General features: G+C 47.3%; 3 protein-coding genes across 5 annotated transcripts in view; 2 read left to right on the plus strand and 1 right to left on the minus strand.

Moving 5' to 3' along the window:
• Positions 1-1,350: 1,350 nt before the first annotated feature.
• glmp (glycosylated lysosomal membrane protein) lies at positions 1,351-12,572 on the plus strand. Its single transcript, XM_056298047.1, has 7 exons — positions 1,351-1,458; positions 4,042-4,215; positions 5,925-6,023; positions 6,479-6,673; positions 6,807-7,022; positions 9,351-9,619; positions 9,718-12,572. The coding sequence occupies exons 1-7, from the start codon at positions 1,351-1,353 to the stop codon at positions 9,890-9,892; spliced, it is 1,236 nt and encodes a 411-aa protein (XP_056154022.1). The 3' UTR covers positions 9,893-12,572.
• A 2,769-nt stretch (positions 12,573-15,341) lies between these two features.
• jtb (jumping translocation breakpoint) lies at positions 15,342-27,418 on the plus strand. Of its 3 annotated transcripts, XM_056298090.1 has the most exons (7): positions 15,342-15,463; positions 22,448-23,691; positions 23,736-23,903; positions 24,001-24,041; positions 24,633-24,718; positions 24,914-24,993; positions 25,187-27,418. In XM_056298090.1, exons 3-7 carry the CDS (start codon positions 23,815-23,817, stop codon positions 25,341-25,343), a joined length of 453 nt encoding a protein of 150 aa, XP_056154065.1. In that variant the 5' UTR covers positions 15,342-15,463; positions 22,448-23,691; positions 23,736-23,814; the 3' UTR covers positions 25,344-27,418. The 3 variants fall into 3 exon arrangements, with proteins under 3 accessions (XP_056154065.1, XP_056154064.1, XP_056154066.1); XM_056298089.1 differs by having other exon boundaries at positions 22,448-23,903; XM_056298091.1 differs by having other exon boundaries at positions 22,448-23,903; positions 24,917-24,993.
• An 8-nt stretch (positions 27,419-27,426) lies between these two features.
• The window catches only part of si:ch211-191i18.4 (uncharacterized protein LOC799350 homolog), a 2,606-nt gene continuing 2,479 nt past the window's right edge, over positions 27,427-27,553 (minus strand). The window contains exon 3 of the mRNA XM_056298092.1: positions 27,427-27,553. This exon is cut by the window's right edge and continues 19 nt beyond it. Within this exon, the coding sequence (XP_056154067.1) occupies positions 27,468-27,553 (86 nt within the window). The 3' untranslated portion in view covers positions 27,427-27,467.

The following is a 27,553-nucleotide window of genomic DNA, read 5'->3' on the forward strand; positions in this document are numbered from 1 at the left end:
GTGTGGTGTGGTGTGGGATACTATGGTGTGGTATGGTGTGGGATACTATGGTATGGTGTGGTATGGTATGATATGGTGTGGTATGGTATGATATGGTGTGGTATGGTATGATATGGTGTGGGATACTATGGTATGGTGTGGGATACTATGGTGTGGTATGGTATGGTGTGGGATACTATGGTATGGTGGGGTATGGTATGGTGTGGGATACTATGGTGTGGTATGGTATGATATGGTGTGGGATACTATGGTGTGGTATGGTATGATATGGTGTGGGATACTATGGTATGGTGTGGGATACTATGGTGTGGTATGGTATGATATGGTATGGTGTGGGATACTATGGTATGGTGGGGTATGGTGTGGTATGGTATGATATGGTGTGGGATGGTGTGGTGTGGTATAGTATGGTGTGGGATGGTATGGTGTGGTATGATATGGTGTAGTGTGGTATGATATGGTGTGGTATGGTATAGTGTGGTATGATATGGTGTGGGATGGGATGGTGTGGTGTGGGATGGTATGGTGTGGGATGGTGTGGTGTGGTATGGTGTGGGATGGGATGGTGTGGGATGGTATGGTGTGGGATGGTATGGTATGGTGTGGGATACTATGGTGTGAGATACTGTGGTATGGTATGATATGGTGTGGTATGGTGTGGTATGGTGTAGTGTGGTATGATATGGTGTGGGATGGGATGGTGTGGGATGGAATGGTATAGAAGCAGTGACAACAACAGGTAGGCTAGATTCCACATTACAGGCAGCGGAGATGAACTTGCTGCGTTGGTGCTTGGGAGTGACCAGAAAAGACCGGAAGAGCCACGTTCAAGATCAGAGAAATGGATAAGAAAATGAGAGAGACAAGACGGAGATGGCTTGGGCCTGTATAGACACGAGGCACAGACCATATGGGAAAGAAGGTCTTGGACCTGGGAATACCAGGGAATACCTGGGAAAAGGAAAAGAGGAGAAGACCAAGGAAAGGATGGCGAGACGCGTCAGACAAAGCTATGGAGGGGGGGGGGAACCCGCAGTGGCGACCCCCGAGAAACAGGGAACGAACCGGAAGAAGATTAATAGGGTGTTTTCAAAATTAATGGTTTGTTAAAATTACACAAATGACACGTTTTGTGTTTAAAAATCCGAGCAATTCAGTTCAGGTGGTGCCCGGAGCCCAAAGCGGAAGAGAATACGCGTCGGATATTGGCTGGAAGGCCGCTCGCGCTCCCCGGAATTCGTCGTTTGATTGACAAGAGGGTGGGAGCAGCGGGAACGGGGCGAGCTCGCGGATAACGTCAGCTGACACGAGTCATGTGATCGAGTCACGTTTTTTTTCCTCACAACAAAGATGGCCGCGGGCAAGCGACGCGCACCGCTCGTCTCTCTTCTACTGTTGGTTTTAAGCGTCGTCGGGTTTTCGTCCTGTTTTATCGGCGGCGGCTCGTACCGGCGAAAGGTGAGTGTGTAGCGGGCTCCCGGTTCGGGTCGGTTCTCGTATAGAATCACACGACCGGCAGAGAAATGGGTGCGACGTGGAGGCAGAGCCCTGCCGGCGTTGTGCTGAGATAATGTCGGACCAACAAAAAAAAAAAATGTTTGCTTTTCGTTTACGGAAAAACCGCAATAGACTCAGTGACTTGGTAGAGTTGCAAAGGAAGAAAACGACACAATAGGTTGAAGGGGCATCTACAGGTCATAGAGGGGGGGGGGGGTAGATCTGTCGAGGAAACAGGAGTTGTTTTGGGGGAAGGTCCGGTTGGCTCAGTGGCGGATAGCGTAGTGTAACGTGCGTGGATAAGAAGACACGCTGGCCCTTTAGTCGAGCGGTTAGCGGTGCCTCCTGCGGTGCGGGCGATACGGGTTCGCGTCCCGGCCGCGGCACTTCCTGTGGTTGCGTTGTCCCCCCCCCCCCCGAGTGATGAGGGTGGCGATAAGCAGCTCGATGATCCCCGGTCAGTTAAACCGTGAACAATCAGATCCACCTGGAAGATGCAGACGACTGACAGAATGAAAACGTGTGCTAGACTTCTGTTAGTTTTCATCACGTGTTGCAACAGGAAGGTGCTTGGGACACCGTCTGTCATACGTTTGACACGGGCAGACGCAAATAAACTGTATTGATCCCTGAGGGGGAAATGTTTTGCAGGGCGGTTCAGTCCAAACTGGGCTGGTCTGCTCAGCAGGCACTTTGTTGCATGGTGGTGGGAAGACGCATAGGAATGACAGTTGTGCTGTAACGTCAATAAGTATAAATAATATACATCCATCCATCCATTATCCAAGCCGCTTATCCTGCTCTCAGGGTCGCGGGGGTGCTGGAGCCTATCCCAGCAGTCACTGGAGGCCATCACAGGGCCGAGACACACACACACACACACACACACACACACACACACACACACACACACACACTCATACCTAGGAACAATTTAGTATGGCCGATTCACCTGACCTACATGTCTTTGGACTGTGGGAGGAAACCGAAGCAGTTTAGTACGTCCTTTTCGTAAGTTGAGTAATTTAGTAGTTAGTTTAGTAAGTTTAGGTCGCCAGTCCGTCACAGGGCATACACATTCAGCATAAGTACTAACTACTTAATAATACAGTTGTTTTAAAAAAAAGTATAATGTTGATCATTCGATGGAAAAAAACACCTCTGACAAGACTGGTCAAAGGTCATTAAGCCGAGTCTAATCTGTGCTGTGTCAGCCCAGATGCTGAGCCCTCCCCACCCCCTTTTCTGATAGTTAATTTGGATCGTTACTGTGTTTGGTCCTTTCAAGAGACGGTTTCTTGTTTCTGAAGGCATTTCCGGTTCGATAACTTACCAAACCCCCTTTTGTGCTGAACATCCAACACTGCAGCTGTTTGTGAGGGGCTGGCAGCAGTCCAGCTTTCATCGCCCCAAACATCCACTTTAACTGAGGGTGCCAAGTGTTCACAAAGGTCCGGTGATGTGCCATCAGACATTGATTGATAAGCTGTTATGATGTTGAATAACGTTCATGTCTTGTAATGTGGGCGGGTCGGTGGCCCAGTGATTAGCACTGTTCCTCGCAGCAAGAAGGTCCTGGGTTCGAACCCCAGGCCGTCCCAGGTCCTTTCTATGTGGAGTTTGCATGTTCTCCCCGTGTCTGCGTGGGTTTCCTCCAGGTGCTCCGGTTTCCTTCCACCATCAAAAAGACATGCATGTTAGGGTTAATACTCCTGCCTGTGCCCCTGAGCAAGGCAATGGAAAGAAGAACTGGAGTTGGTCCCCAGGCACTGCAGCCGCCCACTGCTCCTGTGCAATAGGATGGGTTAAATGCACAAGACACATTCACTGTAACTGTACAATGAAAAAATAAGGTTTATATCTCTTAATTATGTTATAACATCCCAACACAGGAAATGGAGTGTTTTAATTGATCCAGATCACAGGAAGTTGAACCAGTTCATCTGGACACAACATTTATTGTGTATAAACGTTGTGTCCAGATGAACTGATTCTACTTTCTGTGATTTCCTTACCTGGATTATTAAGCATGCATCAAGGCATTATTGAGCCAGAGTTGGACAGTGTAATTGTCACTAATTCTCCTCGGCTCTCAAAGTAAAACTCGGATTAGAATTACAGACTTTTCAGTCCACACCATCCCCCTAATCAGCAGAGATAGAAACTGCATCCCCTCCTTTGGTCAATGTTATTTATAGCCTCTACATCGTTAAGTTAAGAAATGAATCGGGATATTTGAGAGGGAAAACTGTTTGTCTGGAGTGAACATCAGGCCTGAGATGAAGACTAGAGACACTTCAGAGTCTTGACAGGAAACGACACCGGAGCTGAAAATCTCTTGATATTTTCTGTATTAACACGTCTCTCGAAGTCAACTTGAAGGTTGCTATTATGCTTGAGGTTGTGAGCAGAATGAATTTTATCAAATATGAATCATTCAAGGTGTATGACAATATACACAGGCTGTTTATGAACAAAAAGAAAAATGCAGACTTTTGATTCATGGTAATTATGTCATTAACCTCATTACCCCTACCCCCCAAGCTTTCAGTGGAGTGGAACCCGGGGCTGAACTCCTCTGTATTACCGCCTCATGGCATCACCCTACTGCATGTACGAGCATTAGGACTCAACGACACACTGCACTTCCTGCTCTGCAGCCAGGGGGCACCGGCACTGCTGCTGGTTCACACCAACAGCACCTCCTCTTCCGTCAAGGTGAGCTCCAGTGGGGGTGAAGGTCTGTGTAAAGGTGCCTTTGCCTGAACAGAAGGTAGGCCATTCTGAAACTGCCCTCTAGGGGCGCTTGAAGCGAAGTGTAAAGTGAATGGGGGGGGTCAATGGGCGAGTTTCACAAAATCACAAACCAGTTTTACGGGATTACCTTTCTATGTTTGCTCATTTCTGTAAAGACCATTTCCATACTAGATGGAAATTTATCAGATGCAACTGACATAACGTACACATTTAGAAAATGGAGCTCTGTTCTCGACCAACACAACCAACAATGTTGTTCAGCCTCGCGGCTAACGAGGCTGGCTAGCTTCCAAATAGTTATAAGATCCACACTTGACTGGTGTTTCATGTCTATGGGACACATAAACAGGGTTTTGGTTAAACTCCTGAAAGAAGGTCTGGGTTTTATGATACCATCTTCGCTAATGGACAGCATGTTGACGCGTTTGAAAGCATTGACACAATTGTCAAAAATGAGACCGTAACGAAATCAGAACTCACCTTTATAAAGAAAAACTTTAATGAAACTTAAATGTTGTTACATTTTCTCCTGGTTTGTTTACAGAGATGGTTAGCATACTGACTAGTTAGCGTGTTGTTTCTGTCATGGTGAACATTTTGGTTGGGTTTGTCATTGAATAGAACAGCGGCGTAACGTCTTGCTGTCATGCTGTTGGAATGGGTTCATACAGGCACATTTGAGTGTTGACGTTTAATTATGAAATTTTATTTGGAACCGATCATAAACTCTTAAAAATTGGAGAGGGGGAAGTTGTTTTAAATTTGAGTAAATTCAATTAACCGGAAAATGGTGGATTGCTCCCTCCAGGTTGGGGATGAGTTGTTTCCTCAAGTGGAGGAGTTCAAGTATCTCGGGGTCTTGTTCATGAGTGAGGGTAGGATGGAGCGGGAGATTGACAGGCGGATTGGTGCAGCATCAGCAGTAATGCGGACGTTGTACCGGACCGTTGTGGTGAAGAAGGAGCTGAGCCGGGAGGCAAAGCTCTCAATTTACCAGTCAGTCTTCGTTCCAACCCTCGCTTATGGTCATGAGCTTTGGATAATGACCGAAAGGGTGAGATCGCGGATACAAGCGGCTGAAATGAGTTTCCTCCGTAGGGTGCCTGGGCTCAGCCTTAGAGATAGGGTGAGGAGCTCGGACATCCGGAGGGAGCTCGGAATAGAGCCGCTGCTCCTTCGCGTCGAAAGGAGCCAGTTGGGGTGGTTCGGGCATCTGATTAGGATGCCTCCTGGGCGCCTTCCTTTGGAGGTTTACCAGGCACGGCCAGCTGGGCAGAGGCCCCGGGGTAGATCCAGAACTTGCTGGAGGGACTACATGTCCAGTCTGTCCTGGGAACACCTTGGGATGCCCCAGGAGGAGCGGGAGGGTGTTGCTGGGGAGAGGGACGCCTGGAGTGCCCTACTTAGATTGCTGCCACCGCGACTCGACCCCGGAGAAGCGGCTGAAGATGAATGAATGAATAAATTCAACTAACACCCAGAAAGCACGTCTTCATCCGGGTATTTTTAGAACATTGATGTGTGAGGAATATTAGTCTGTTAAACCTTTAAACAGAAACAAACAAAAAACAGTGTAGTGAACCAGAACTCACAGCATGTGACTCAAATGGTTGGTAGACCTTCATCACAAAATTTCTTCGCAACAGTAAAATTTCTCTTCTCATCCTCAGGTTGACTGGCCTGCCTTCCTGGCTCGCAATACCACCGGCAGCCTGACAGTGGAGCCAGAGAGCAGCATCCTGTACAGTAGCGCGCTGGTATTCACCACGGTAAGGTTTAACCCATTCACCACCAGTCCAGCAAAAGGCCAGTCTGCTTTGAGTCCGTCAAGAGTTCTTACGATACACGTCAGCTTTCTGTCACCCTTGTGTGTCAGATGTGATGCCGATGAACATTAACAGTCTTTGGCATCATTTCTCACCTGATGACCGATCAAACATTTAGGATTAGTAACGAAGAAGGACAAGGTGACTGGGTAGAACAGTGCAATAGGAGCTCTTGGAACTGTCTGAATCAAGAGCTTATGGGAAAAGGGATTCTGATTCATTTTTCCGTATTCCTGGAATGACTTTTTTAGCTTTTCAGCGTAAACTTTTAGTATTATTCTCATCTGTTTCAAACTGGAACTGTCTCACAAAACACAATCCTCTTATCAACGTTCAATAAATCTCCTCTTCAGTTCACTTATCATTAAACTTAATTTATTCCCTAAATGCACGGTCAGCTATGGGAATACGATGACGTAAACGACACGGCAGACCCTCAGAACCTCCCCCCCTCCGCCTTCCTGCCTCCATACCAGCTGCAGAACTTCACCTGGTCTCTGGAGGACAAAACTCTGGACCCAACACAGCCCACTGCCCAGCTCTGTGGAGGGGATGCCTCCCCCACTTTTATCAACGGGTCTTTCTGCGTCCAGGTTGTAACATGGAGCCATCATCACTCCTTCTATCTCTTCATCACTTCTCCGTCATCCATCAACATTTTACCGTCATTAACTGCTTGATATATTGTGTAGGTGCATCATTCATTCCTCTTTTTTTCCCCTTCAGTTCTCTGCGTTTGAGGTGGAGGGGCGGGACCATCTTTGGCCCAGCCTCGTTCACACCGCCAACTGCTCCCAGATTAAGATGTGGCTTGACGGACCGCTGCCAAGAGCAAATTACTCCAGGTTTTCTCTGGAGCTGGAGTCAGTGGGTGGGCCGTCCCTGGACAGGGTGGAGGTGGTTCACTCCATAGACGATGAATACACCCCTTCAATATTTAAGGTGCACACACTTCATAAACACATTGTGAAGAGCAGGTTACCTCCAGACCAGAGTCCTAAAAGACGGAGGCTGTCTTCATGAAGAGTATTTCATAGTGAACTCGTAGCTGCCGAGTTTTTTTTTTTAAGAATATCTTTATTACATTTTCGTATACGTGCGGCACGGTGGCACAGTGGTTAGCACAGTCGTCTCATAGCAAGAAGGTCCTGGGTTCGAGCCCCGGGGTAGTTCAGCCTTGGGGGTCGTCCTGGGTCATCTTCTGCATTAAGTGTTGCGTTTGGATTAAGATGGCAGTTGAAATCTCCTCCCACAAAGGAATTGTCAGATGCGAACTCCACAAAGGCCTCAGAGAGAAACTCAGGGGAATAGCCAGGAGGGCAATAGAGATTCGTAAGTGTAACATCCTTACCTGAGAGTACCCCCCCCCCCGACAATCGCATCGACTATCTTTAACACAGTGAAGGGGCCTAAATGCAAGATTTTTACTGACCAAGATGGCCGCACCCCTGCCTGCCCCACCCAGTTCCTTTGTAGTTTGATATTGTCCTTGTCCTCCAAGTGAGTCTCTTGCAGCAAAGCAATGGAAACGTCCTCTTTTTTCAGAAATGTCAATACTGCCACTCTCTTGGCAGGTTTTTGAAGACCCTGGATGTTCCAACAACAGAGCTTAACGGTGTTTAATTTAGACGTGCCCATGAGACAGTGTAGTAGCTATACTGACGACATGATCAGCCCAGACTCATGGCACAATCCCGCCCTCTTTAGTATGTGCGTCCTATGACCCATGTTATCCAAGACTGAGGCCGGTTAAACTCAAGAGGGGCTGGAAAATGCCTCACTAATGTGCAACTCATACCTTAGACATGTGTGACCTGAGCTAGACACAAAAACTAAACTAAACAAGCATGAAAACAACTGTATAAAAAACAAATAGAGGGCTTTTCCCCCAAATTAACGGGGACTGTTCACCATACCAGCAACTTTCAAGCTCACAACAAAGAGCGATCTGGCAGTGCAAAAAAAGCAAAGCATTTGCAGAAAACTAAAGAAGTCCTCTCCGTGGGAATGACTGATATAAGATGGAAAAGTAATACACAAATTTCGAGTAGCCACGCCACTCGGTCAGAAAATACAGTGTTAATAATGTAATCTGGAAAACCAGACAAGTCCAATCAGCGTGAGTGGGAGAACAACCAGAACTCACATTTTTTTTTAAAAAATGTTAAAAGATGAGACAACCTGTGCAATTGGTCCATGCTCCGGGAGATTATGATCCAGGCAGGGAGTCTAGGTAGTCGTGTACCTGCTCCAGGGTGATGAACCGCTTCTTGGGGCCTCCATGGGACACCTGTAGACTAGCTGGGAAGCGCATGGCATAGGGCAGGGGCGGCTAACCATGTGCCACGGAGAGCCATGTGTATGCAGGTTTTCATTCCAGCCGGACTCCACACCAGGTGATTTTCACTGATTAGCAACCCTTCAGCCAAAGAGGAAGAATGTATCAGGGAATTCACCTGGTGTGGAGTCGGGTTGGAATGAAAACCTGCATACACATGGCTCTCCATGGCACATGGTTAGCCGCCGCTGGCATACGGTATCCCAACGCTCCCGTAGCCGCTTTTTCACCGCATCATAAGCCTTGCATCATAAGCCTTGCAAGTTCTTCATCAATAACTTCTACAATGTTAGCAGTCATCAACTTCTAAGGGCTTTCGCGAGGGCCGGGTCGAGTTCGTCAAGAGATATCAGATTCGGTCTGGTCGCCATCTTGTGTGCACTCGCCGGCAACAGACGGGGGTTTCCTTTTTGTCTCTGTTTTTCGGTTTCTTCCCATTTTGTCAAAAGACTGTGGCCAAAAGTTTCCTGAGGACAGAGCACGAAATGGTCGCGCCAAAAGTGGCTTTCAAGGCGCGGCTGTTGTCAAGATAAACAGATAATCGGAGCCGAGCCGCACGGAGCTCTAGCCAAAACGTAGTGCTCGCTTCACCGCCATCACGTAGCCTCCCGTTGTTGACTGTTTGATGACTCTTTCACAGAAGATTCTGGAAATAATTTTTCTGTTTATACAGGAAGATAGGTGGATAGACTGACACATAGAGATCATAGAGAGATAAATAGATGGACAGACAGATGGGCTGCAGGGATTTCACTGAACCTGTTCCATCAGAACCCATCTATTCTTGCTACTGAAAAGCTGGAATATCTTTCCCTTATAGATCCCACGACCGTCTTACTGTTTATCATTCAGTCAGCTCACCCGTTTGTTTGCCCATCTGCCTATCTCTCACTGTGTCTGTCTGTTTGACTGTCTTAAGTCTGTGTTCTCAGGCGTCCCAGTGGGTCTCATCACCTCCTAACAGAACCTCAGAGATTCTGGGTTATGTCCAGTGGAAACCGGTGGCATACCGCAAACCTAATCCCATTTTTGAGGACGCCACGCCGTGTCGCCACTATTCTCCTGTGCTACAGAGCAAGGCAGTGCCGGCCTCGGGCCTGGTCCGGGCCTTCTACGGACCTGAACCAGCAACCACAAGACTCAACATCAGCTTCAGCATGGCAGGAGAACCTTTCTACAATGCCACTAACTACCTAAGCTGGTGGGTTGAACTGATGTGTACTAATCCCGTTTCACTTCCCTTAGTTTGGAAGCGAAAGGTAGATTAGATTAGTTTGACTCTCTCTGTCTCTCTCTCAGGACTGTGGTTGTTGGTCTTGGCAATCCTCCGGTGGATTCTTTCTCTCCGTTAGTTCTGTCCATCATGGCGGTTGGCCTGGGAACTCCGATGATCCTCATCGTACTGGGCGGAGTTTATGTCTGCCTTCGTAAGAGAGCCACGCCCCCTTCACAGTCCTACGAGCCAATCAACTAAGAATGGAGCTACTCGAGACCTGCCCCACCACTGTTTCTGACCAATGAGGCGGTACTGTTGCATTTTGAAAGGTGTCCTTCAGGAGACAACGGCTGGATAAATTGGAATTCATTCTAAATTCGTTTTAAAGATTTAATTTTTTTTTAGTATTTACTGATTCTTTTACACCGTCAAATTTACCACTGGGACTTTTTCTCCCCAGTGTTCATTATCGATGGATCAATGACTAATCTTGGTGTTCATCTGTCTTTTTTTTCCCACCTGTGACTCTTCGGGAGATTGACCCTGGAAAGGAAAAATCCTCTTTTACCAACAGTTTGAGTTCCCTGTTCTTTTTTCTTTTTTTTATCGGACACAGGCGGGAATGCCTTCAGCCTTTCCATCCCAGAGGGTCAAACTGAGATGAGCATCGGTCTGACCGAATGATGACGCTGATTAACTTGCTTCATGACAATTGATCTAAATTATTATTAACGTGGATGATTTGAGTGATATTGCTGCACTTTTAACGGCTTGACGGTTTACTACAGCGGTGTTCTCAACCAAATACTTCCAACACTGCAGATCTGCTGCTTTTTTATGGTTGTCAGTTGTAAAAAGTAAAATCATGATCCCATGACAGGAGGAAGTGTTTGTCACGCAGATGGACTGAAGGAATCTTTGGCCTCCTGACGCATTGGGCCAAGTTGCTGGCTGACAGTTCATGAGGTCAAAGTTCTGCCTTGTCGCTTAGTGGTCATGGAACGGTTAATGGCTGTGACATACAGGGACCTGGACACGGCTTTTATAACCTTTTTTAAGTATTCTTTGTATGTGAAACTAAGTGAAAGGAGAGGCGTTCATTCTAGGGATGCACCAATACAGATGTTGGTACCAGATGTCGAGCTGATACCAGGTTAAAATGGAGTATCCGTATCAGCGATTTTACCGAAGACTAAAATCAGATACCAAAAGCCATGAGTAACATGTCATAAATAAAATGAAAATGGCTTGATTTACTGCATTTTTTTGGCACATGGACACCTGTATTTCTTTAATGGTGGAAAAAAATCAATTATTTTGCCCATTGACCCCAAACTACTACTACTACTACTTTTGGCTGTTCCCGTTGGGGGTCGTCACAGTGGATCATCTGTTTCATCTCTTCCTGTCCTCTGCATCTTCCTCTGTCATGCCAGCCATTGACCCCAAACTACTTTAAATCTGAAATGTTCAGATAAAGAAACGGCTTAGTACCCGATATTGTCTAAAACTTCAAGATTGGTGATGGAATTGGTATCTGAAGTAGTGTTGTTGGTGCATTCCTAGTTCATTCTAATTGCCCCGATACTAGATTCCTCTGATTTATTTTTCGGTTGAGAATTAATTGCTGGGTGGGTCTAAGAAAGCTTTTAGATTCATGTCATCATCGGCCGCTTCTCCGGGGTCGGTTCACGGTGGCAACAACTTAAGTAGGGCACTCCAGATGTCCCTCTCCCCAGCAACACCCTCCTGGGGGATCCCAAGGTGTTCCCAGGCCAGATTGGATATGTAGTCCATCCAGTGGGTCTACCCCAGGGTCTCCTCCCAGTTGGATGTGCCTGGAAAATCTCCAAAGGAAGGCGCCCAGGAGGCATCCTAATCAGATGCCGGAACCACCTCAACTGGCTCCTTTCTACGCGAAGGAGCAGCGGGTCTACTTCAAGCTCCCTTCAGATGTCTGAGCTCCTCACCCTATCTCTAAGGCTGAGCCCAGACACCCTACGGAGGAAACTCATTTCAGCCGCTTGTATCCGCGATCTCACCCTTTCGGTCACTACCCAAAGCTCATGACCACGGGTGCGGTTTAGAACGAAGACTGACTGGTAAATTGAGAGCTTTGCCTTCCGGCTCAGCTCCCTCTTCACCACAACGGTCCGGTACAACGTCCAAATTACTGCTGATGCTGCACCAATCCGCCTGTCAATCTCCCGCTCCATCCTACCCTCACTTGTGAACAAGACCCCGAGATACTTGAACTCCTTCACTTGAAGCAACAACTCATCCCCAACCTGGATGGAGCAACCCACCATTTTCCGGTAGAGAACCATGGCCTCAGACTGGGAGGTGCCGACTCTCAGCTGCAAACCGCCCCAGTGCGCTGGAGGTCGCGTTCTGATGAAGCCAACAAAACCACATCATCTGCGAAGAGCAGAGATGCAGTTCTGAGGTTCTCAAAACGGACTGCGCCTTGAGATCCTGCCCATGAATATCACAAACAGAATCGGAGACGAGGGACAACTCGAGTGGCATCCGACACCCGCTGAAAACGGGTTTGACTTCGTGCCGAGAACGCGGACACAGCTCTCGGCACAAAGTCAAAACATGTTTTGGCGGGGTGTCGGACTCACTGTAGATTTTTAGGTTTAAGGAGAAAATTCCAACTAAACTCTCTCTTAACTTCTGTTGACCAAAGAAATCTGCTTTAGAAATCTAAACCTGGAGTCGTATTTTTGTATGATTAACTTCACAGACACATTTTACCTCCTTTCGGATGTTTTAGCTGGCGTTGAAAGATCCCATTTCCTTATATTAAGTCCGTCTCACGGACTGGAGGGGGGTCATCATGTAGCTCAGCTGATGGTGGAGAACGTGTTGAATGCTAACGTGTGTGAAATAACAAGACTTGTGATTTCTACTTTGGTATTAAAGACTTGGGAGAATGGTTTCTACTGTCAATATGTTTTTTTTTTTAATCTATGTCATGTGTTTAGTGTAATCGATGTAAATTGAAAAAGGGAAAACTGCTGGAAGATCTGATGAGCGGTATCAAATCTGATTCCATCCAGCGTCTGTCCTCCTCTCGGTGTCTCCACGTCTGGACGCCGCAGGTGATGAGAGAACGGAAGTCTTGTTACACCAGCCAAGTTTGTGGCAGCGAACTGATCCGTTTCTACTGAGTCTGCTGCAGTCAGGCTGCCAGTCAACACACCGGCTGGTTTCCCTGGTTAGCCCTCTTCATCCAGACGGGAGAGGACTGATCCAGGAAATCAGATGCTGTGTTGAAGGTTGGAAGGAAACCCTCCAAACACATGGTCCTCGGTGACACATGGTTGAATATCACTGGCTTATACTGAACCCACTGATGTTTTAACGCATCACGTGTGAGACGTCAGCGACCAGAGACTGTTCTCCTTGCTACGGTCAAATGGACAGCAGTTTTTACCACCAGGAAGTCAGGCTGATGCATACCCTCTGTGCAATGCACATCACTTTTATAATATATTGTATATACATAGTTAAACAACAAAGATGAGCTCTACATAGAGCTCATTTTACATGCATACTGGTCTTACATTCTATATCTTATTTACATGTTTTATATTTAATTCCTTATGTTTCTCCCTGTTCTTCTACAACAACAACTACTACCACTACTATTATTGTTACTATGACTACTACTGCTACTTTTGGCTGCTCTTGTTAAGGGTCACTACAGCGCATCATCGGTTTCCATCTCTTCCTGTCCTCTGCATCTTCCTCTGTCACACCAGCCACCTGCATGTCCTCCCCCACCACATCCATAAACCTCCTCTTTGGCCTTCCTCTTCTCCTCTTCCCTGGCAGCTCCATATTCAGCATCCTTCTCCCAATATACCCAGCATCTCTCCTCCACACATGTCCAAGCCATCTCAATCTTGCCTCTCTTGCTTTGTCTCCAAACCGTCCAACCTGAGCTGTCCCTCTAATATACTCCTTCCTAATCCTGTCCTTCTTCGTCACTCCCAGTGAAACTCTTAGCATCTTCATCTCTGCCACCTCCAGCTCCACCTCCTGTCTTCTCATCAGTGCCACTGTCTCCAAACCATACAACATAGCTGGTCTCACAACCATCTTGTAAACCTTCCCTTTAACTCTTGCTGGTACCCTTCTGTCACAAATCACTCCTGACACTCTTCTCCACCCACCTCCACCCTGCCTGCGCTCTCTTCTTCACCTCTCTCCTGCACTCCCCATCACTTTGGACAGTTGACTCCAAGTATTTAAACTCATATGCCTTCGTCACCTCTACTCCTTGCATCCTCACCATTCCACTGTTCTCCCTCATTTACGCATAGGTATTCCGTCTTGCTCCTACTGACTTTCCTTCCTCTTCTCTCCAGTGCATACCTCCACCTCTCCAGGCTCTCCTCCACCTGCACCCTACTCTCGCTATAGATCACAGTGTCATCCGCAAACATCATAGTCCACGGAGACTCCTGCCCGATCTCGTCCGTCAACCTGTCCATCACCATTGCAAACAAGAGAGGGCTCAGAGCCGATTCCTGATATAATCCCACCTCCACCTTGAACCCATCTGTATATTAACCCCCCCCCCCCATATTTCCTGTTCAATCAACTTGGGCGCTGCACAAACGTCTTGTAATGGCTGGAAAACCACTGGGTTTTTTTTCTGTCAGTGAGCAGGTGGATCTGTCCGCTGCTAATCTCCATACAACCGGGGCTGTCAGCCTAATACATTTTGTGCACAGTTATGACTGTATGATCAAGGACCTCTCATGGTTGCAGTGATTCAAAACCTTTGAGAAACTTGTTTTATATCAAAACTGAGGGCCAACTCCTCCTTCGCTGGTTTGTCGCCTAAGTCCGAGCACCGGAGAACGGGAGATAACGCCTGGCCGAGATCTGCACTCTCACTAGTGAGTGCACTCTTCTAGTTCATATTTTAACTAGAAGAACCCCGCTACAATGTAGCGGCTTGGTTCTCCACCCGTCTAAATCTCCCTCCTCTTCGTCCTGCCAGCTAACCGCCTTCCCCCTGCCCCTAAACCCCCCCCCCACTCCAACTCCCTCCCCCCAAATGCTCAGAATCATCTGAAATGCCGAGAAAAGTGGTTTTTAGCCATTTTTAGAAAACGCATATTTTGCATAATTATGCATAATTATTTTAATTTTCTGCTATTTGTCGTTGTTCCAACTAAGCATATTTCACATACATGACATTGCATACACAATAACATTAAAGGGGGAGAGGGTCACATTTTCTAAGTTAAGGGGGGGGGGGTCCCAGAAAAAAATTTTAGGTGAAAAAAAATCAAAGATGCTCAGAATCACCTGAAATGCCGAGAAAAGTGGTTTTTTTAGCCATTTTTAGAAAAATTCACATTTTGCATATTTATGCATAATTACGCATAATTTCAATTGTCTGGGATTTTTCCCTTACTCTCTGAGACAATGCCTACCACCTCCAAAAAGAATTAGGATCTTAAATGCTTTAGTTTTCGGTCCCGCTATGTACACTAACTCACACACACACACACACACACACACACACACACACATCACGAAAATATACGAGCAGATGCGTTCCGTTAATCCTGGTAGTGCCGCGGTTCACACGCCTGCTCAGTAGGTGGCAGTAACGCGCCAAATTGTCTTTGTCGACCACCATAAAATAAGAGAAGGCGGAAGCGGCTAACCGACGTTAAGCAAACATCCTGTTACGACGGTCCGTTTAGCTTGACGGCTATCGAACAACTGGGGGGGGGGGCAGCTTAGAAGCCAACGGCCAGTTCAGCCCGTAACCGTGTGGTTTTGTCGAGGAGATAAAAAGTAAGTGATTCGCTGAGAATGAACTTTAAAATATCCGACGAAAAGAAAGATAGAGGTGGAAATATCATACACAGAGGAAGCGAATCCCAACGTCTTTGTTTGCGATCGAGTTCGCGGCTTCATTCCGCCGGATGATGGTCTATTAGCCATCAGTGCGGACTTGCTATATAACACCAGCAGTTCTTTATATTTAACTCGTCTGATCTTGACTTGCGTATTAGGCAGCCAAGAAGCTGTTGCTATAGACATGAGCACAACATGAAGCGGGTTGGTTCACGTAACAGGCCTCAGCATGGAATTGGTAAACATGACCACGAGACGCTCTGTCCAGTCGCCCAGCCACGATCTGCTGACGCAGCGCACGTCGCGCGACGTGGAGGCGTCCGGACAGGACTCGAACCGGTGTAACGAGGTGACACGCGGCGGCGTAGATGGGTACGCGGCCCTGCGTCTTTTTTTTTCCGGCGAAACGGCGCTGCGGACGAATCCGCGCTGAAATCGTTACAGTCGCACGAAAAGGGACACCTCGCCGCCGGACACCGTTTCGAGCCGCGTCCCACTTGCGCGGAGGACACACGTGTCCCCCGTGACGCGCTGCAACAACAACTTGAATGATTGATTGATTGATCGGTCGATCGATCGATCAAGGCTACAGACGTGGTGTTGGTAAGTTAAACTCGCGCGGCCGCCCGTCAGTCATGTGGATGGTGACCACATGATGACGCTTCACCGTCCGTTGAAACCATAGAAACAAGCCAAATAACGGAGGGCAGCTTTTCACTACTGCTTCATGTTTGCGATCAAAGCTTCTCGTTGACTCAGTTCGTTTCTTATCACACGTGATTTACTTTACAGGTAGATGAGTTCGCCGCGATTTTTGGTGACACTAGTTTGTTTATTTGTAGACTGTCATTTGTGTCCAGGTAGCATCCGGATGTGGGCCACTTCAGGCAGTGATGCGGCACTGGTGGCCTTCTTCTGGCCCTGACAAAATGGATGTGAGTCTGCAATGGCCCACATGTATGATAGCAAATATGGCCCAAATATGCCAAATCAAATGTGGGCCTTTTCTGGCAAAGATGCGGTGCTCTGGGCAACATGTGATCTGGATGTGACCCTGAAGTGGCCCGTGTGGTACATGGTGGCCCAAATACCACAAAACAAATATTGGCCACCTTTGGCAAATATGTGGCACAGGCGGCGTTGCTGTGGCTTGGTTCTGGCACACAGGAGCGGACCGCCCAAGTGCCATCATTCCACGCGGTATGTGGGCCGGATGAAAGTGTCGGGTGTGGGACGGGTCCGGGCCACAGCAATTTCGCTATCTGGGTGTACTGTTTTGTTCACGTGTGATACTCGACTCTTTTACTTGATGATTCATTGTGGTGCCACTGTGGTGATACAGACACCATTTTGTTTCTGTTTGAATAAGGTTTTGTTTACATGTTATGCGCAACTGTCTTGATGTTGGTGCTGTTCTTTCGCTACAGACACTTTTATTTGAATTTTGTAGTATGTCGTGATGATGTGACGTTTTGTAAATCGTTTTCAGATTTGAGGTTTTATCTATTTAATTTTTAAACACATACATGAATATACCCATAATTATATTGATATATAACATCAAACGCAAGTTTAATACTACAATTTGTCAAAAAATTTTTTTTATTGAGGACCCACTCAGATGACCCCCTGTGGGTCCCAGGGACTCACTACATTGAAAACCTATTTACGTCACTGAAAATGGAAGAAGAAAACGGAGTAAAACATCTGGGAGAGCAGATGTTCTCAGCAGGTTGATGTCTCTCTCATCCTGCCGTCTCTGGGTTTCGAACCCGTTATATTTTTTGGGGGGGGGGTCATGCTCCTCATTCTAAGTATCCAGTTCTGCTAAAGCCATTAACATTGATTGTTAAGGCTGGCCTACACTACCAGATACTTCCGCCGATTTTGGGCCTGACTCCTCCTCCCGACTAGTCCTCAGTTTTTAAATGGTGGTGAGGATCATCTTGCCAGGTTCTCCTGTGATGGAAGCTGTGTTAAGAGTGTATTTTACTTCCCCCGATCTGGAAGTCCGTCGTTGCCGCACCGATTTCAAATCACAAATGTTAAACATGTTCAATAATTACGATCCGATACCTGACGTGTTGAGGGAACGCCGAGTACGCAGGCTGTGGACTGTCACATGGGAAAGACTGATGGCCAATTGGGAGCCAAGCTGACTGAGGCCGCCATGGTGGCATCTGCGAAAGTCATGTTTGATCGCCACATTTGTGAGCTATCAGGTTTTTAGAGTCGGGGCTGTGGTTGATCACTGTTGATTGTTAATGGTATCTGTTAGTGTTTGGTGTGCTGTTCTGGCCATATCTGTGTGTGTGTGTGTGTGTGTGTGTGTGTGTTCTCCACACACCAGATGATCAACAACTGAAGTGTATCATGCAGCTCTCACATTTTCAACATCTGTTAAGATTTGAAAACTCTTTCAGTGTGGGCCAGGCTTAAGAGGACTCTGAAACCACTAGAGACATGGCTTTACCATCTGGCTGGAGTTGGTTTTTTAAGGAGCTGCAGCGGTGAAGGTCTCATCCTGCAGCTCAGATCATGTTCTGGGGAAAAGGCCTTTGTGAACTTGAGTCTTGTTCTTAACTGTGATTTTTACCGTCAGGACACAGACTGTAAGCATCATCACTACCCACATCATGTGGAGGATCCAGCAGAAGCAGGCCTTTTTTTTAGCACCTCCTCAGAATGTGAAATGTCACAGTAGAGGTGATGTCATCAAATTACAGATGGCTGTTTTGGGTTTTTTTTGGGATCCCCCCCTTTTCTTTCTCCCCAATTGTATCTGGCCAAATACCCCACTCTTCCAAGCCATCTCAGTCATGACTCCACCCCCTCTGCTGATCCGGAGAGGGCTGCAGACTACCACATGTCTCCTCCGATACATGTGGAGTCGCCAGCTGCTTCTTTTCACCTGACAGTGAGGAGTTTCACCAGGGGGACGTAGCGTGTGGGAGGATCATGGTATTCCCCCCAGTTCCCCCTCCCCCCTGAACAGGCGCCCCAACCAACCAGAGGAGGCGCTAGTGCAGCGACCAGGACACATACCTACATCCGGCTTCCCACCCGCAGACACGGCCAATTGCATCTGTAGGGATGCCCGACCAAGCCGGAGGTAACATGGGGATTCGAACCGGCGATCCCCGTGTTGGAAGGCAACAGAATAGACCGCCACGCTGCTCCGACGCCCACAGATGGCTGTTTGATGGCGTTTATTACAGCTGTGTTGGTAATGTACTAGGACCAACATCAGACTTAAAGAGGGTGGAGGGAGAACTGTTGGTGGGTAAGAGAACAGTACGATGAGCTGCTCCACTTGCTCCACCGCCTCCTCGACCAGCAGCCTTTCCGTGTGGAGTTCGCACGTTCTGCCCGTGCTCACGTGGGTTTCCTCCAAAAAGAACCCCAATAAAAACATGCAGCGTCCTCTCCTGCCTTGTCCGTGACCATGACATGGATGTCCTCCTGGAATTGGTCCCCGGGCACCGAAGGAAAGGGCTGCCCACTGCTCCTGGAGGAGAAGGACCTGCTGTCAGCTGAGACTGACAGTCGCTTCGATGAGTGAAGAAATTCAAATTAGGAAAATTGCAAAAGTTAAAGATTTTCTCTCTCAAACGGACCTTGAAAAAGTCATCCGTGCATTCGTCTCATCATGTCTGGATTATTGTAACTCCTGTATTCAGGGCTCGGTCAAAAGTCCATCTCCCACCTCCAGCTGGTCCACTCAGCTGCCAGATTGTTAACAAATTCCAAGAGATATGACCACATCACTCCCATTCTTGCTGCGGTGCTTCACTGGCTACCTTTTAGGTATAGGATTGATTTTAAACTTACTGATTACTTTTAAAGCCCTACATGGCCTCGCTCCTTCATGTATCACTGATTTACTCACACCCCGTGGGCCTGGTCGCTGCCTGCACTCCTCAGGCAGGTCCTTTTGGGATTTTTCTCCCCAGTTGCATGTGGTCAATTACCCCACTCTTCTGAGCCGTCCTGGTCATTGCTCCACCCCCCTCTGCCGATCCGCGGAGGGCTGCAGACTACCACATGCCTCCTCCAATACATGTGGCGTCGCCAGCTGCTTCTTTTCACCTGACAGTGAGGAGTTTCACCAGGGGGAAGTAGCGTGTGGGAGGATCAGAATACTTTATTCATCCCCAAGGGGAAATTGGGTCACACTATTGCCCCCAGTTCCCCCTCCCCCCTGAACAGGCACAATTGGCCGTTATGCAAGTGGGAAGAATGGCCAATTGTGCTGTTCTTCCCACTAGTGCAGCGACCAGGACGCATACCCACATCCGGCTTCCTACCCGCAGACACGGCCAATTGTGTCTGTAGGGACGCCCGACCAAGCGGAAGGTAACACGGGGATTCGAACTGGCGATCCCCGTGTTGGTAGGCAACAGAATAGACCACCATGCAACCCGGACGCCCTGCTCTTATGACCGTGTTTGGCATGACGTCCTATATTTGTGTTGTTGTTTTATCTTGACCGTGTGCAGTATTTTATCCTGTTGTGTAAGGCACCTTGTCACGCTGTTTAGAAAGGTGCAATATAAATAAAGTTTATTATTAGAAGTATGATTCTCGGCCGTTGCTCTGCGTCGTCGTCTGTCTGGCCTCATCTCCTCCTCCTCATCTCCTCTTCCCGTGTGAGTGCAGAATCACCCCGGTCGTTCTAGAATGATTAATTCTTTCCAAACAGAGTTGCTCAAGTCATCTGGTGAAAATTCGTGTTTTTTCATATCACAATATATATAGCTCAGGAAAAAAAACACCGTGATGTGAGTTTTTTTCTGACACCGTGGAGCCCTGATCCTCCCTCAAGCCTGATCCCCCCCACCCCACCCCACCCCACCCCCGCTGCAGGAACGGCGGCGTGCCCCGCCGCCGTTCTGAACCACAGCGGGACGTGAGTGAACTGGATCAAGTTAACTTCGGGTTCTGCTGACCAGCAGCTGTGTTGTCTGCTCACACAGAAAAGAAACCGTCGTGACTCCGCAGACTACAATAATAAACGTCAAACCACCTCAGCACAGTCGGCTGAGCAGGAGTCTGCAGGGTGGTGGTGACGTAGACTCCCCCGAGGGACAGCCTGACCCCGAACGCCCTCTTTAAGCCCACCCTGTGGCTGCTTTGCATTTTAAACCTGTGGGGGCACCAAAATGGAGTTGTGCATTTCATGAAAACATGGAGCGCTGTCCTGTCAGCTGTTATCTGTTAGCTGGTAACAGTTAGCTGTAAGCTGTTAGCTGTTAGCTGTTAGCTGGTAACAGTTAGGTGTAAGCTGTTAGCTGTTAGCTGTTAGCTGCTGCATGTTTCTATATTTATATAAAGACTTTAATAAGATTCCCTTCAGCTTGGCGATAAGCTGTTTACTGCTGCTGCACTGCTGTCACTCTGTGTGTGTGTGTGTGTGTGTGTGTGTGTGTGTGTGTGTGTGTGTGTGTGTGTGTGTGTGTGTGTGTCCGCGCGCACACACTCTATCAGTGTTTCTCATGGAGCTGACTTGCTAGCTACATGTGTGGTAATACGGGGTGTGTTTTTGGGGAATTGTGGCCGTTGTTTAATTCCACTCTGACAATAACTTGAGGAACAAGACAAAAATCTCTTACAGTATCGTCACACTTTTTTATTTTTTGTTTGGATTTTTTCCCCCCCCTTTTTGTCCCCACTTGTATCTGTCCAATTACCTCACTCCTTCCAGCTGTCCCGGTCGCTGCTCCACCCCCTCTGCTGATCCGGAGAGGGCTGCAGACTACCACATGTCTCCTCCAATGCATGTGGAGTCACCAGCCGCTTCTTTTCACCTGACAATGAAGAGTTTCGCCAGGGGGACGTAGCGTGTGGGAGGATCACGCTGTTCCCCCCAGTTCCCCCTCCCCCTCGAACGGGTGCCCCGACTGAACAGAGGAGGGGCTAGTGCAGCAACCAGGACACATACCCACATCCGGCTTCCCACCTGCAGACACAGCCAATTGTGTCTGTAGGACGCCCGACCAAGCCGGAGGTAACACGGGGATTCGAACCAGCGAGCGCCGTGTTGGTAGACACGGAAAAGACCACTACACTACTCAGACGCCCTGAAAAGACACTTTATAACACAACCTTTGTTCTGCTACGTATGAGCTTTTAAGCGTCTGTCTGAGCAATACAGACTCCAGTTCAACATGGTAGAGATCCCACTAAGCAATACAGACTCCAGTTCAACATGGTAGAGATCACACTAAACAATACAGACTCCAGTTCAACATGGTAGAGATCACACTAAACAATACAGACTCCAGTTCAACATGGTAGAGATCACACTAAACAATACAGACTCCAGTTCAACATGGTAGAGATCACACTAATCAATACAGACTCCAGATCAACATGGTAGAGATCACACTAATCAATACAGACTCCAGTTCAACATGGTAGAGATCACACTAAGCAATACAGACTCCAGTTCAACATGGTAGAGATCACACTAAGCAATACAGACTCCAGATCAACATGGTAGAGATCACACTAATCAATACAGACTCCAGTTCAACATGGTAGAGATCACACTAAACAATACAGACTCCAGTTCAACATGGTAGAGATCACACTAAGCAATACAGACTCCAGTTCAACATGGTAGAGATCACACTAATCAATACAGACTCCAGATCAACATGGTAGAGATCACACTAAACAATACAGACTCCAGTTCAACATGGTAGAGATCACACTAATCAATACAGACTCCAGTTCAACATGGTAGAGATCACACTAAACAATACAGACTCCAGCTCAACATGGTAGAGTTCACACATGGTCAAGCCAACATCATATGTGATGATATGACGACAAATTACCTTCACAGTTAATAGTTTGTTGATGTGTAAAACTGGTGTTTTTTGTCATTTTACATAGTTTCTGCTGTGTGTGTTCCAGATTTCAAACACTTTGGAGGGTGAAGCTGAATCTCCTCACAGCTGACCTGGAATCAGCCTGTCTGTGGCTCAGTCACCACTGATGGAGGAGTCCTGGTCTCCTATCTGGATCTCCTGAATACCGACCAGCATGAGACCAAGCTGAAGAAAGCTGCAACCACTGACAGACGGACAGATGGCCAGCAAGTGAGACAGACAGGTTGTCGGTCAAACATGCAGTCAGTCAGACACGGATAAAAGTTCAGACAGACTGGCAGTGATGAGACATATAAAGACAGACAGGAAGGCGAATATACATACATAAAGATATACACATTCACAGAGAGTCAGTCAGACAGACCGACATATAGACAGTCGGTTCAACATATAGTCGGTCAGTTAGACATAGAGACAGACAGTCAGACACAGACAGACAGACACAAACAGACAGTTGGTTAGACATATAGACAGTCAGTCACAGACAAGGCAGTCGGTTAAACATAGACAGACAGTTGGTTAGACATACAGACAGACAGTTGGTTAGACATACAAACAGACAGTCGGTTAGACATACAGACAGACAGTTGGTTAGACATACAGACAGACAGTTGGTTAGACATACAAACAGACAGTCGGTTAGACATACAGACAGACAGTCAATTAGACATACAGACAGACAGGTGGTTAGACATACATACAGACAGACAGTTGGTTAGATATACAGACAGACAGTTGGTTAGACATACAGACAGACAGTTTGTTAGACATACAGACAGACAGTTGGTTAGACATACAGACAGTTGGTTAGACATACAAACAGACAGTCGGTTAGACATACAGACAGACAGTCAATTAGACATACAGACAGACAGGTGGTTAGACATACATACAGACAGACAGTTGGTTAGACATACAGACAGACAGTTTGTTAGACATACAGACAGACAGTTGGTTAGACATACAGACAGTTGGTTAGACATATAGACAGTCGGTTAGACATACAGACAGACAGTTGGTCAGACATACAGACAGACAGGTGGTTAGACATACATACAGACAGACAGTTGATTAGATATACAGACAGACAGTTGGTTAGACATACAGACAGACAGTTGGTTAGACATACAGACAGTTGGTTAGACATATAGACAGTTGGTTAGACATACAGACAGACAGTTGGTTAGACATATAGACAGTTGGTCAGACATACAGACAGACAGTCGGTTAGACATATAGACAGTTGGTTAGACATATAGACAGTTGGTTAGACATACAGACAGACAGTTGGTTAGACATATAGACAGTTGGTCAGACATACAGACAGACAGTCGGTTAGACATATAGACAGACAGTGTGGCTGCTCCAGTCAGCTGGTGGAGGAGTCGGGTAATGGAGAGCGAATGTCGGATCCCCATGGCCTGCTTCAGACCGCGGGTGCTCGCCCTGCATGCCCTCTTCTGGGGCCTCGTCTCCCTCAGGTGAGTCGACGCCTCCTCCATCCGTCCTGCTACGCCTCCACATCTCCTGCTGTGTCCCTACCCAACGTTGGAGTTTTGACCTGTCGTTTTCTTTCAGGGTTTTTGGAGCGTCTCTGCTGGGTGAGGAGAGAACCGCAGGTAGGTCATGTTCTACTGGAGCAGTGTTCAGCCTCACCAGACGAACCTCTCCTGCCTCTTATTACAGACTTACTGCACTAGATTAAATTAAGTCTTCTTTTAAAAGAGAGACATCAGTCCTGGAGTCCTCCTTACATTTTTGTGCGCATATCATATCTGCGTTTCCTGTAATAAATGGGACAGCTCCGTGTCCTGCGGGTTGAAGTCATTTTCCATAGCTATGAATTGCATAATAAACTGTACAGGTCACCTGAAACCCTTTGACTGAAATATAACAAATTTAGTTCTATCTTTTCAATGTCCATTTACTCACACAATCCTCCCAAAACCCATGACATACTTGAGCCTGTGTTTGCCGTCACTCCATCCAGAGAGGGATAGTGTTTGGTGCTACTAGTTCAGCCGGAACTTTGTTCAAGATATTTATCGGATATATTCCCGTCTGTTGCTGTAGTGAGAACTGCATTGTTTTGAAGATCAGTAGGGGTCAAAGTTCAGGGGCGGGGGTTGTTGTGCCCACTGCTTGTTACCTAAAAGTTGTTTTTTTTTGTCATCTCCAGTCTCACGTTCTTATTCTTCTGTCCCCCACAGCCAACAAGCCCATGGCTGCCCCCTGCTGGTTGGTGGAAGAGTTTGTGGTGACGGTGGACTGCTCCCAGTGCACTGCCTTCCAAGCTGTGAGTCTCTGCTTGTCTGTCTGTCTTCCTCTCCCTTCTTGTATCGCTCCCTCTCCCTCCCTCTCTCTGTCTGTCTTTCTCATGTTTTATCAGTACACTGAAAAGTTGTTGTACTTTGTGTGGTTCTTCATGGTGATGTAGTCAAATGTAGTTTTTCAGGCGTGCATGTAAACTCAGTCTGCTGTCTCGCTGTAGAAGTCGTGGGTGGCGTGTGAACATACGGGTTACGTAGAGAGAGTCAACTGCACCAAATCCAACAAAGATGACTACAAGAGGTGAGAGGCTTCTCCAAATGTGTAAATTTACAGTGAAAACACTTCACCGTTTCTCTTTCATTATGAGCAGTATCTAAACAAATGATGAGTTGTGGTTCTATTAGCAGACAGCACATCTCATTTTTATCACACTGCTGACAAGTCTGCTGTGATGTCAGTGTCTCTTCTCGCATTGCATTTCTCTCTCTCCCAGCTGTCGCTCAGCGGTCACGGAGGGACATCTGTTCTGGAAGTTTGAGGCAGCCATGTTGGTTCTAATGGTCCTCTTTGCCCTCCTGGTGGTGGTCCGCCAGCGCTCATTGGACCGCCTCGCCTCAGAGAAGGTCCGCAGGCAGATTGAGTCAATCTAGAACCAGGACTGAGCCTGAGAGTGGAACTGCAGACATGATTTGGAACATGTGGTTCTGTATTTAGAAAGGAGGTGTGGACAGTGAGGGGTGATTAACCAATCAGGAGCCAGGATCCCCCCCCCTCCACGCACACACACGCACACACACACACACACACACATGTTGGCGGATTGGAAGTGGGTTCAACTGATGAACCAGGTTGCCAGACTGCATGTGAACCCATCAATGAATGGACCAGACTGGGACAGTGATCTAGTGAAGCGACACTGGTTTTGAACTGGTCTCACCTGGACTGTTACAGGAGAACGTTTCAACTGAAGCGCTGATGATCCAGCACACTGCCGGTTGGAAAAAGACCACCAGAACCAAGTTAATGTGTTTGCTGGAAGAAAATCGTGAGTCCATCAGCACACAGAACCAGGTTTTCTTCACCGAGCGCTCCTGCAGACAGTGGAGGAATCCTGATTTTATTTCTGGGATAGTTGTGAATTTCAGACTAGGACTGAACCTTGAACAGGGATGATAGAGAACCACCCATCTTGTTTAGTTGTTTTTTTTTTTAATTGTTTAATTTTTATTTCTTATTTGTTGGCATCCGACTGAATGGACTGGCTCCAGGCGGTTTCGAAATAAAATCCTGCTCTTTAAAACAGGCACCAGGGTCTTCTGTGAAGGGCATCTATGGTGCTTTGGTCGGGACGAGGTGTGTTATGTCCGTTTTACTGAAAGACGTCTGCAGTCTGGAAATACGTTTGCTGCTGGCTGGTTTGGGGAACGCACAAATGCTGCTCTAAAATATATTTCTAATTTGTTTTTGGTTTTTTTGCCTTCTGTAGTTCGTATGTGACAGAGACAATGAGCATGTCTTCATTTGTTGGTGAACTCTGAGAAATTCTCCACAATGTTGCCTTGACACGCAGTGTTGATACCCGACGAACTGTGGCGAGCACGCCATCAGCTGAACTGGTGTGTGGACCTGCTGAGGAGACCGTTTGTTCACTTCTGGATCTGAGTGACGGCATCACAGAACCAGGTTTGAAGTAGGATGCTGGGGGAGTCGTAACAGAACAGGTCCACAGTCTGCTCCAGAACTAGTCTGGTTCTTTGGGTCAGCATGTTCTTAAGTGGACCTCGGACAACCTGCACATCCTTTTTGGGGCAGAGAAACACCTGAAATTTGAGACTAAATCTTTAATAACACAAGTTAAAACTCATCCCAGTGCAGAAGGTCAGGATCATCATCACCTCCATGATCTTTGGGAAGTCGACCCAGAATTGATGTAATAGGGAAACACCATGTTTAACAGTCCAGCTGAGGTTCGCCACATTGAACTGCTTGGTCATGTAAAGTACAACATCCCACCAAAACTAGTTTTCATGTAATGCTCCCTCAGATAGTGCACACCTAACTTTGTGAGAAATTTTATGTACCAGATTGTCATTATCATTAACTTATCACAATAAAATTAACAAAATGTATCACGATGAGACAATCCCCACCACTGAAAGATGAGCAGTGGTAGGTGCGATGTGACGGTGAAGATGTTTGACATCCATATTCTTTCATCAGCGAACCATCTGATGCTTTGCTTCATGTTCCTTCATGTTATAACGGACATCTGCTGTCACCTCCCGAGAGACGTGGCATGACCGGTTTAGTGGAGATATCGGACGCTCTCTCCGGAAACCGGTTCAGACTGGTCTGGAGTGGTCTGGATCACGTGGCCTCTGAGCCACCTTTAAGTTGACTGACTGTTTTTATGACTTGACGTTGGTCCCCTGCTGTGCCTGTGTGACGCTCGGCACCTCCTCTGGCCTGGTCAAGCACATCTGATGGGACCCGATGCTTCGTCATCGGTGTCATCAGTATCTAGCAGGAAACCTGACGACTACACGTCAGACGGACTCTGCGCCTCCTCAAAGCACTCTTTAGAAACCCCCAGAGGTCAAAGGTCAGGTGGTAACAGGGAACTGACAGCATTTTTCCAGAAATAATCATTTTAATCGTCATGGTTTCACATTTCATTTGTGAATGTTGTGTTTTTTATGTTTTTGTTGTGACGACCGAATAAACAAACATGGGGTGTGTGTGTGTGTGTGTGTGTGAGGCCAGCCAGCCGTCTGTCAGAGACTCTTCAAGAAGAAATGGGAACACTGTGATCCTTTGGGACAGCGACACACATGACCGGGTCTGTTCCTCTTCACCAAAC

The sequence above is a fragment of the Lampris incognitus genome, chromosome 18 (genome assembly GCF_029633865.1).
Source record: "Lampris incognitus isolate fLamInc1 chromosome 18, fLamInc1.hap2, whole genome shotgun sequence".
NCBI classification, from domain to species: domain Eukaryota; kingdom Metazoa; phylum Chordata; class Actinopteri; order Lampriformes; family Lampridae; genus Lampris; species Lampris incognitus.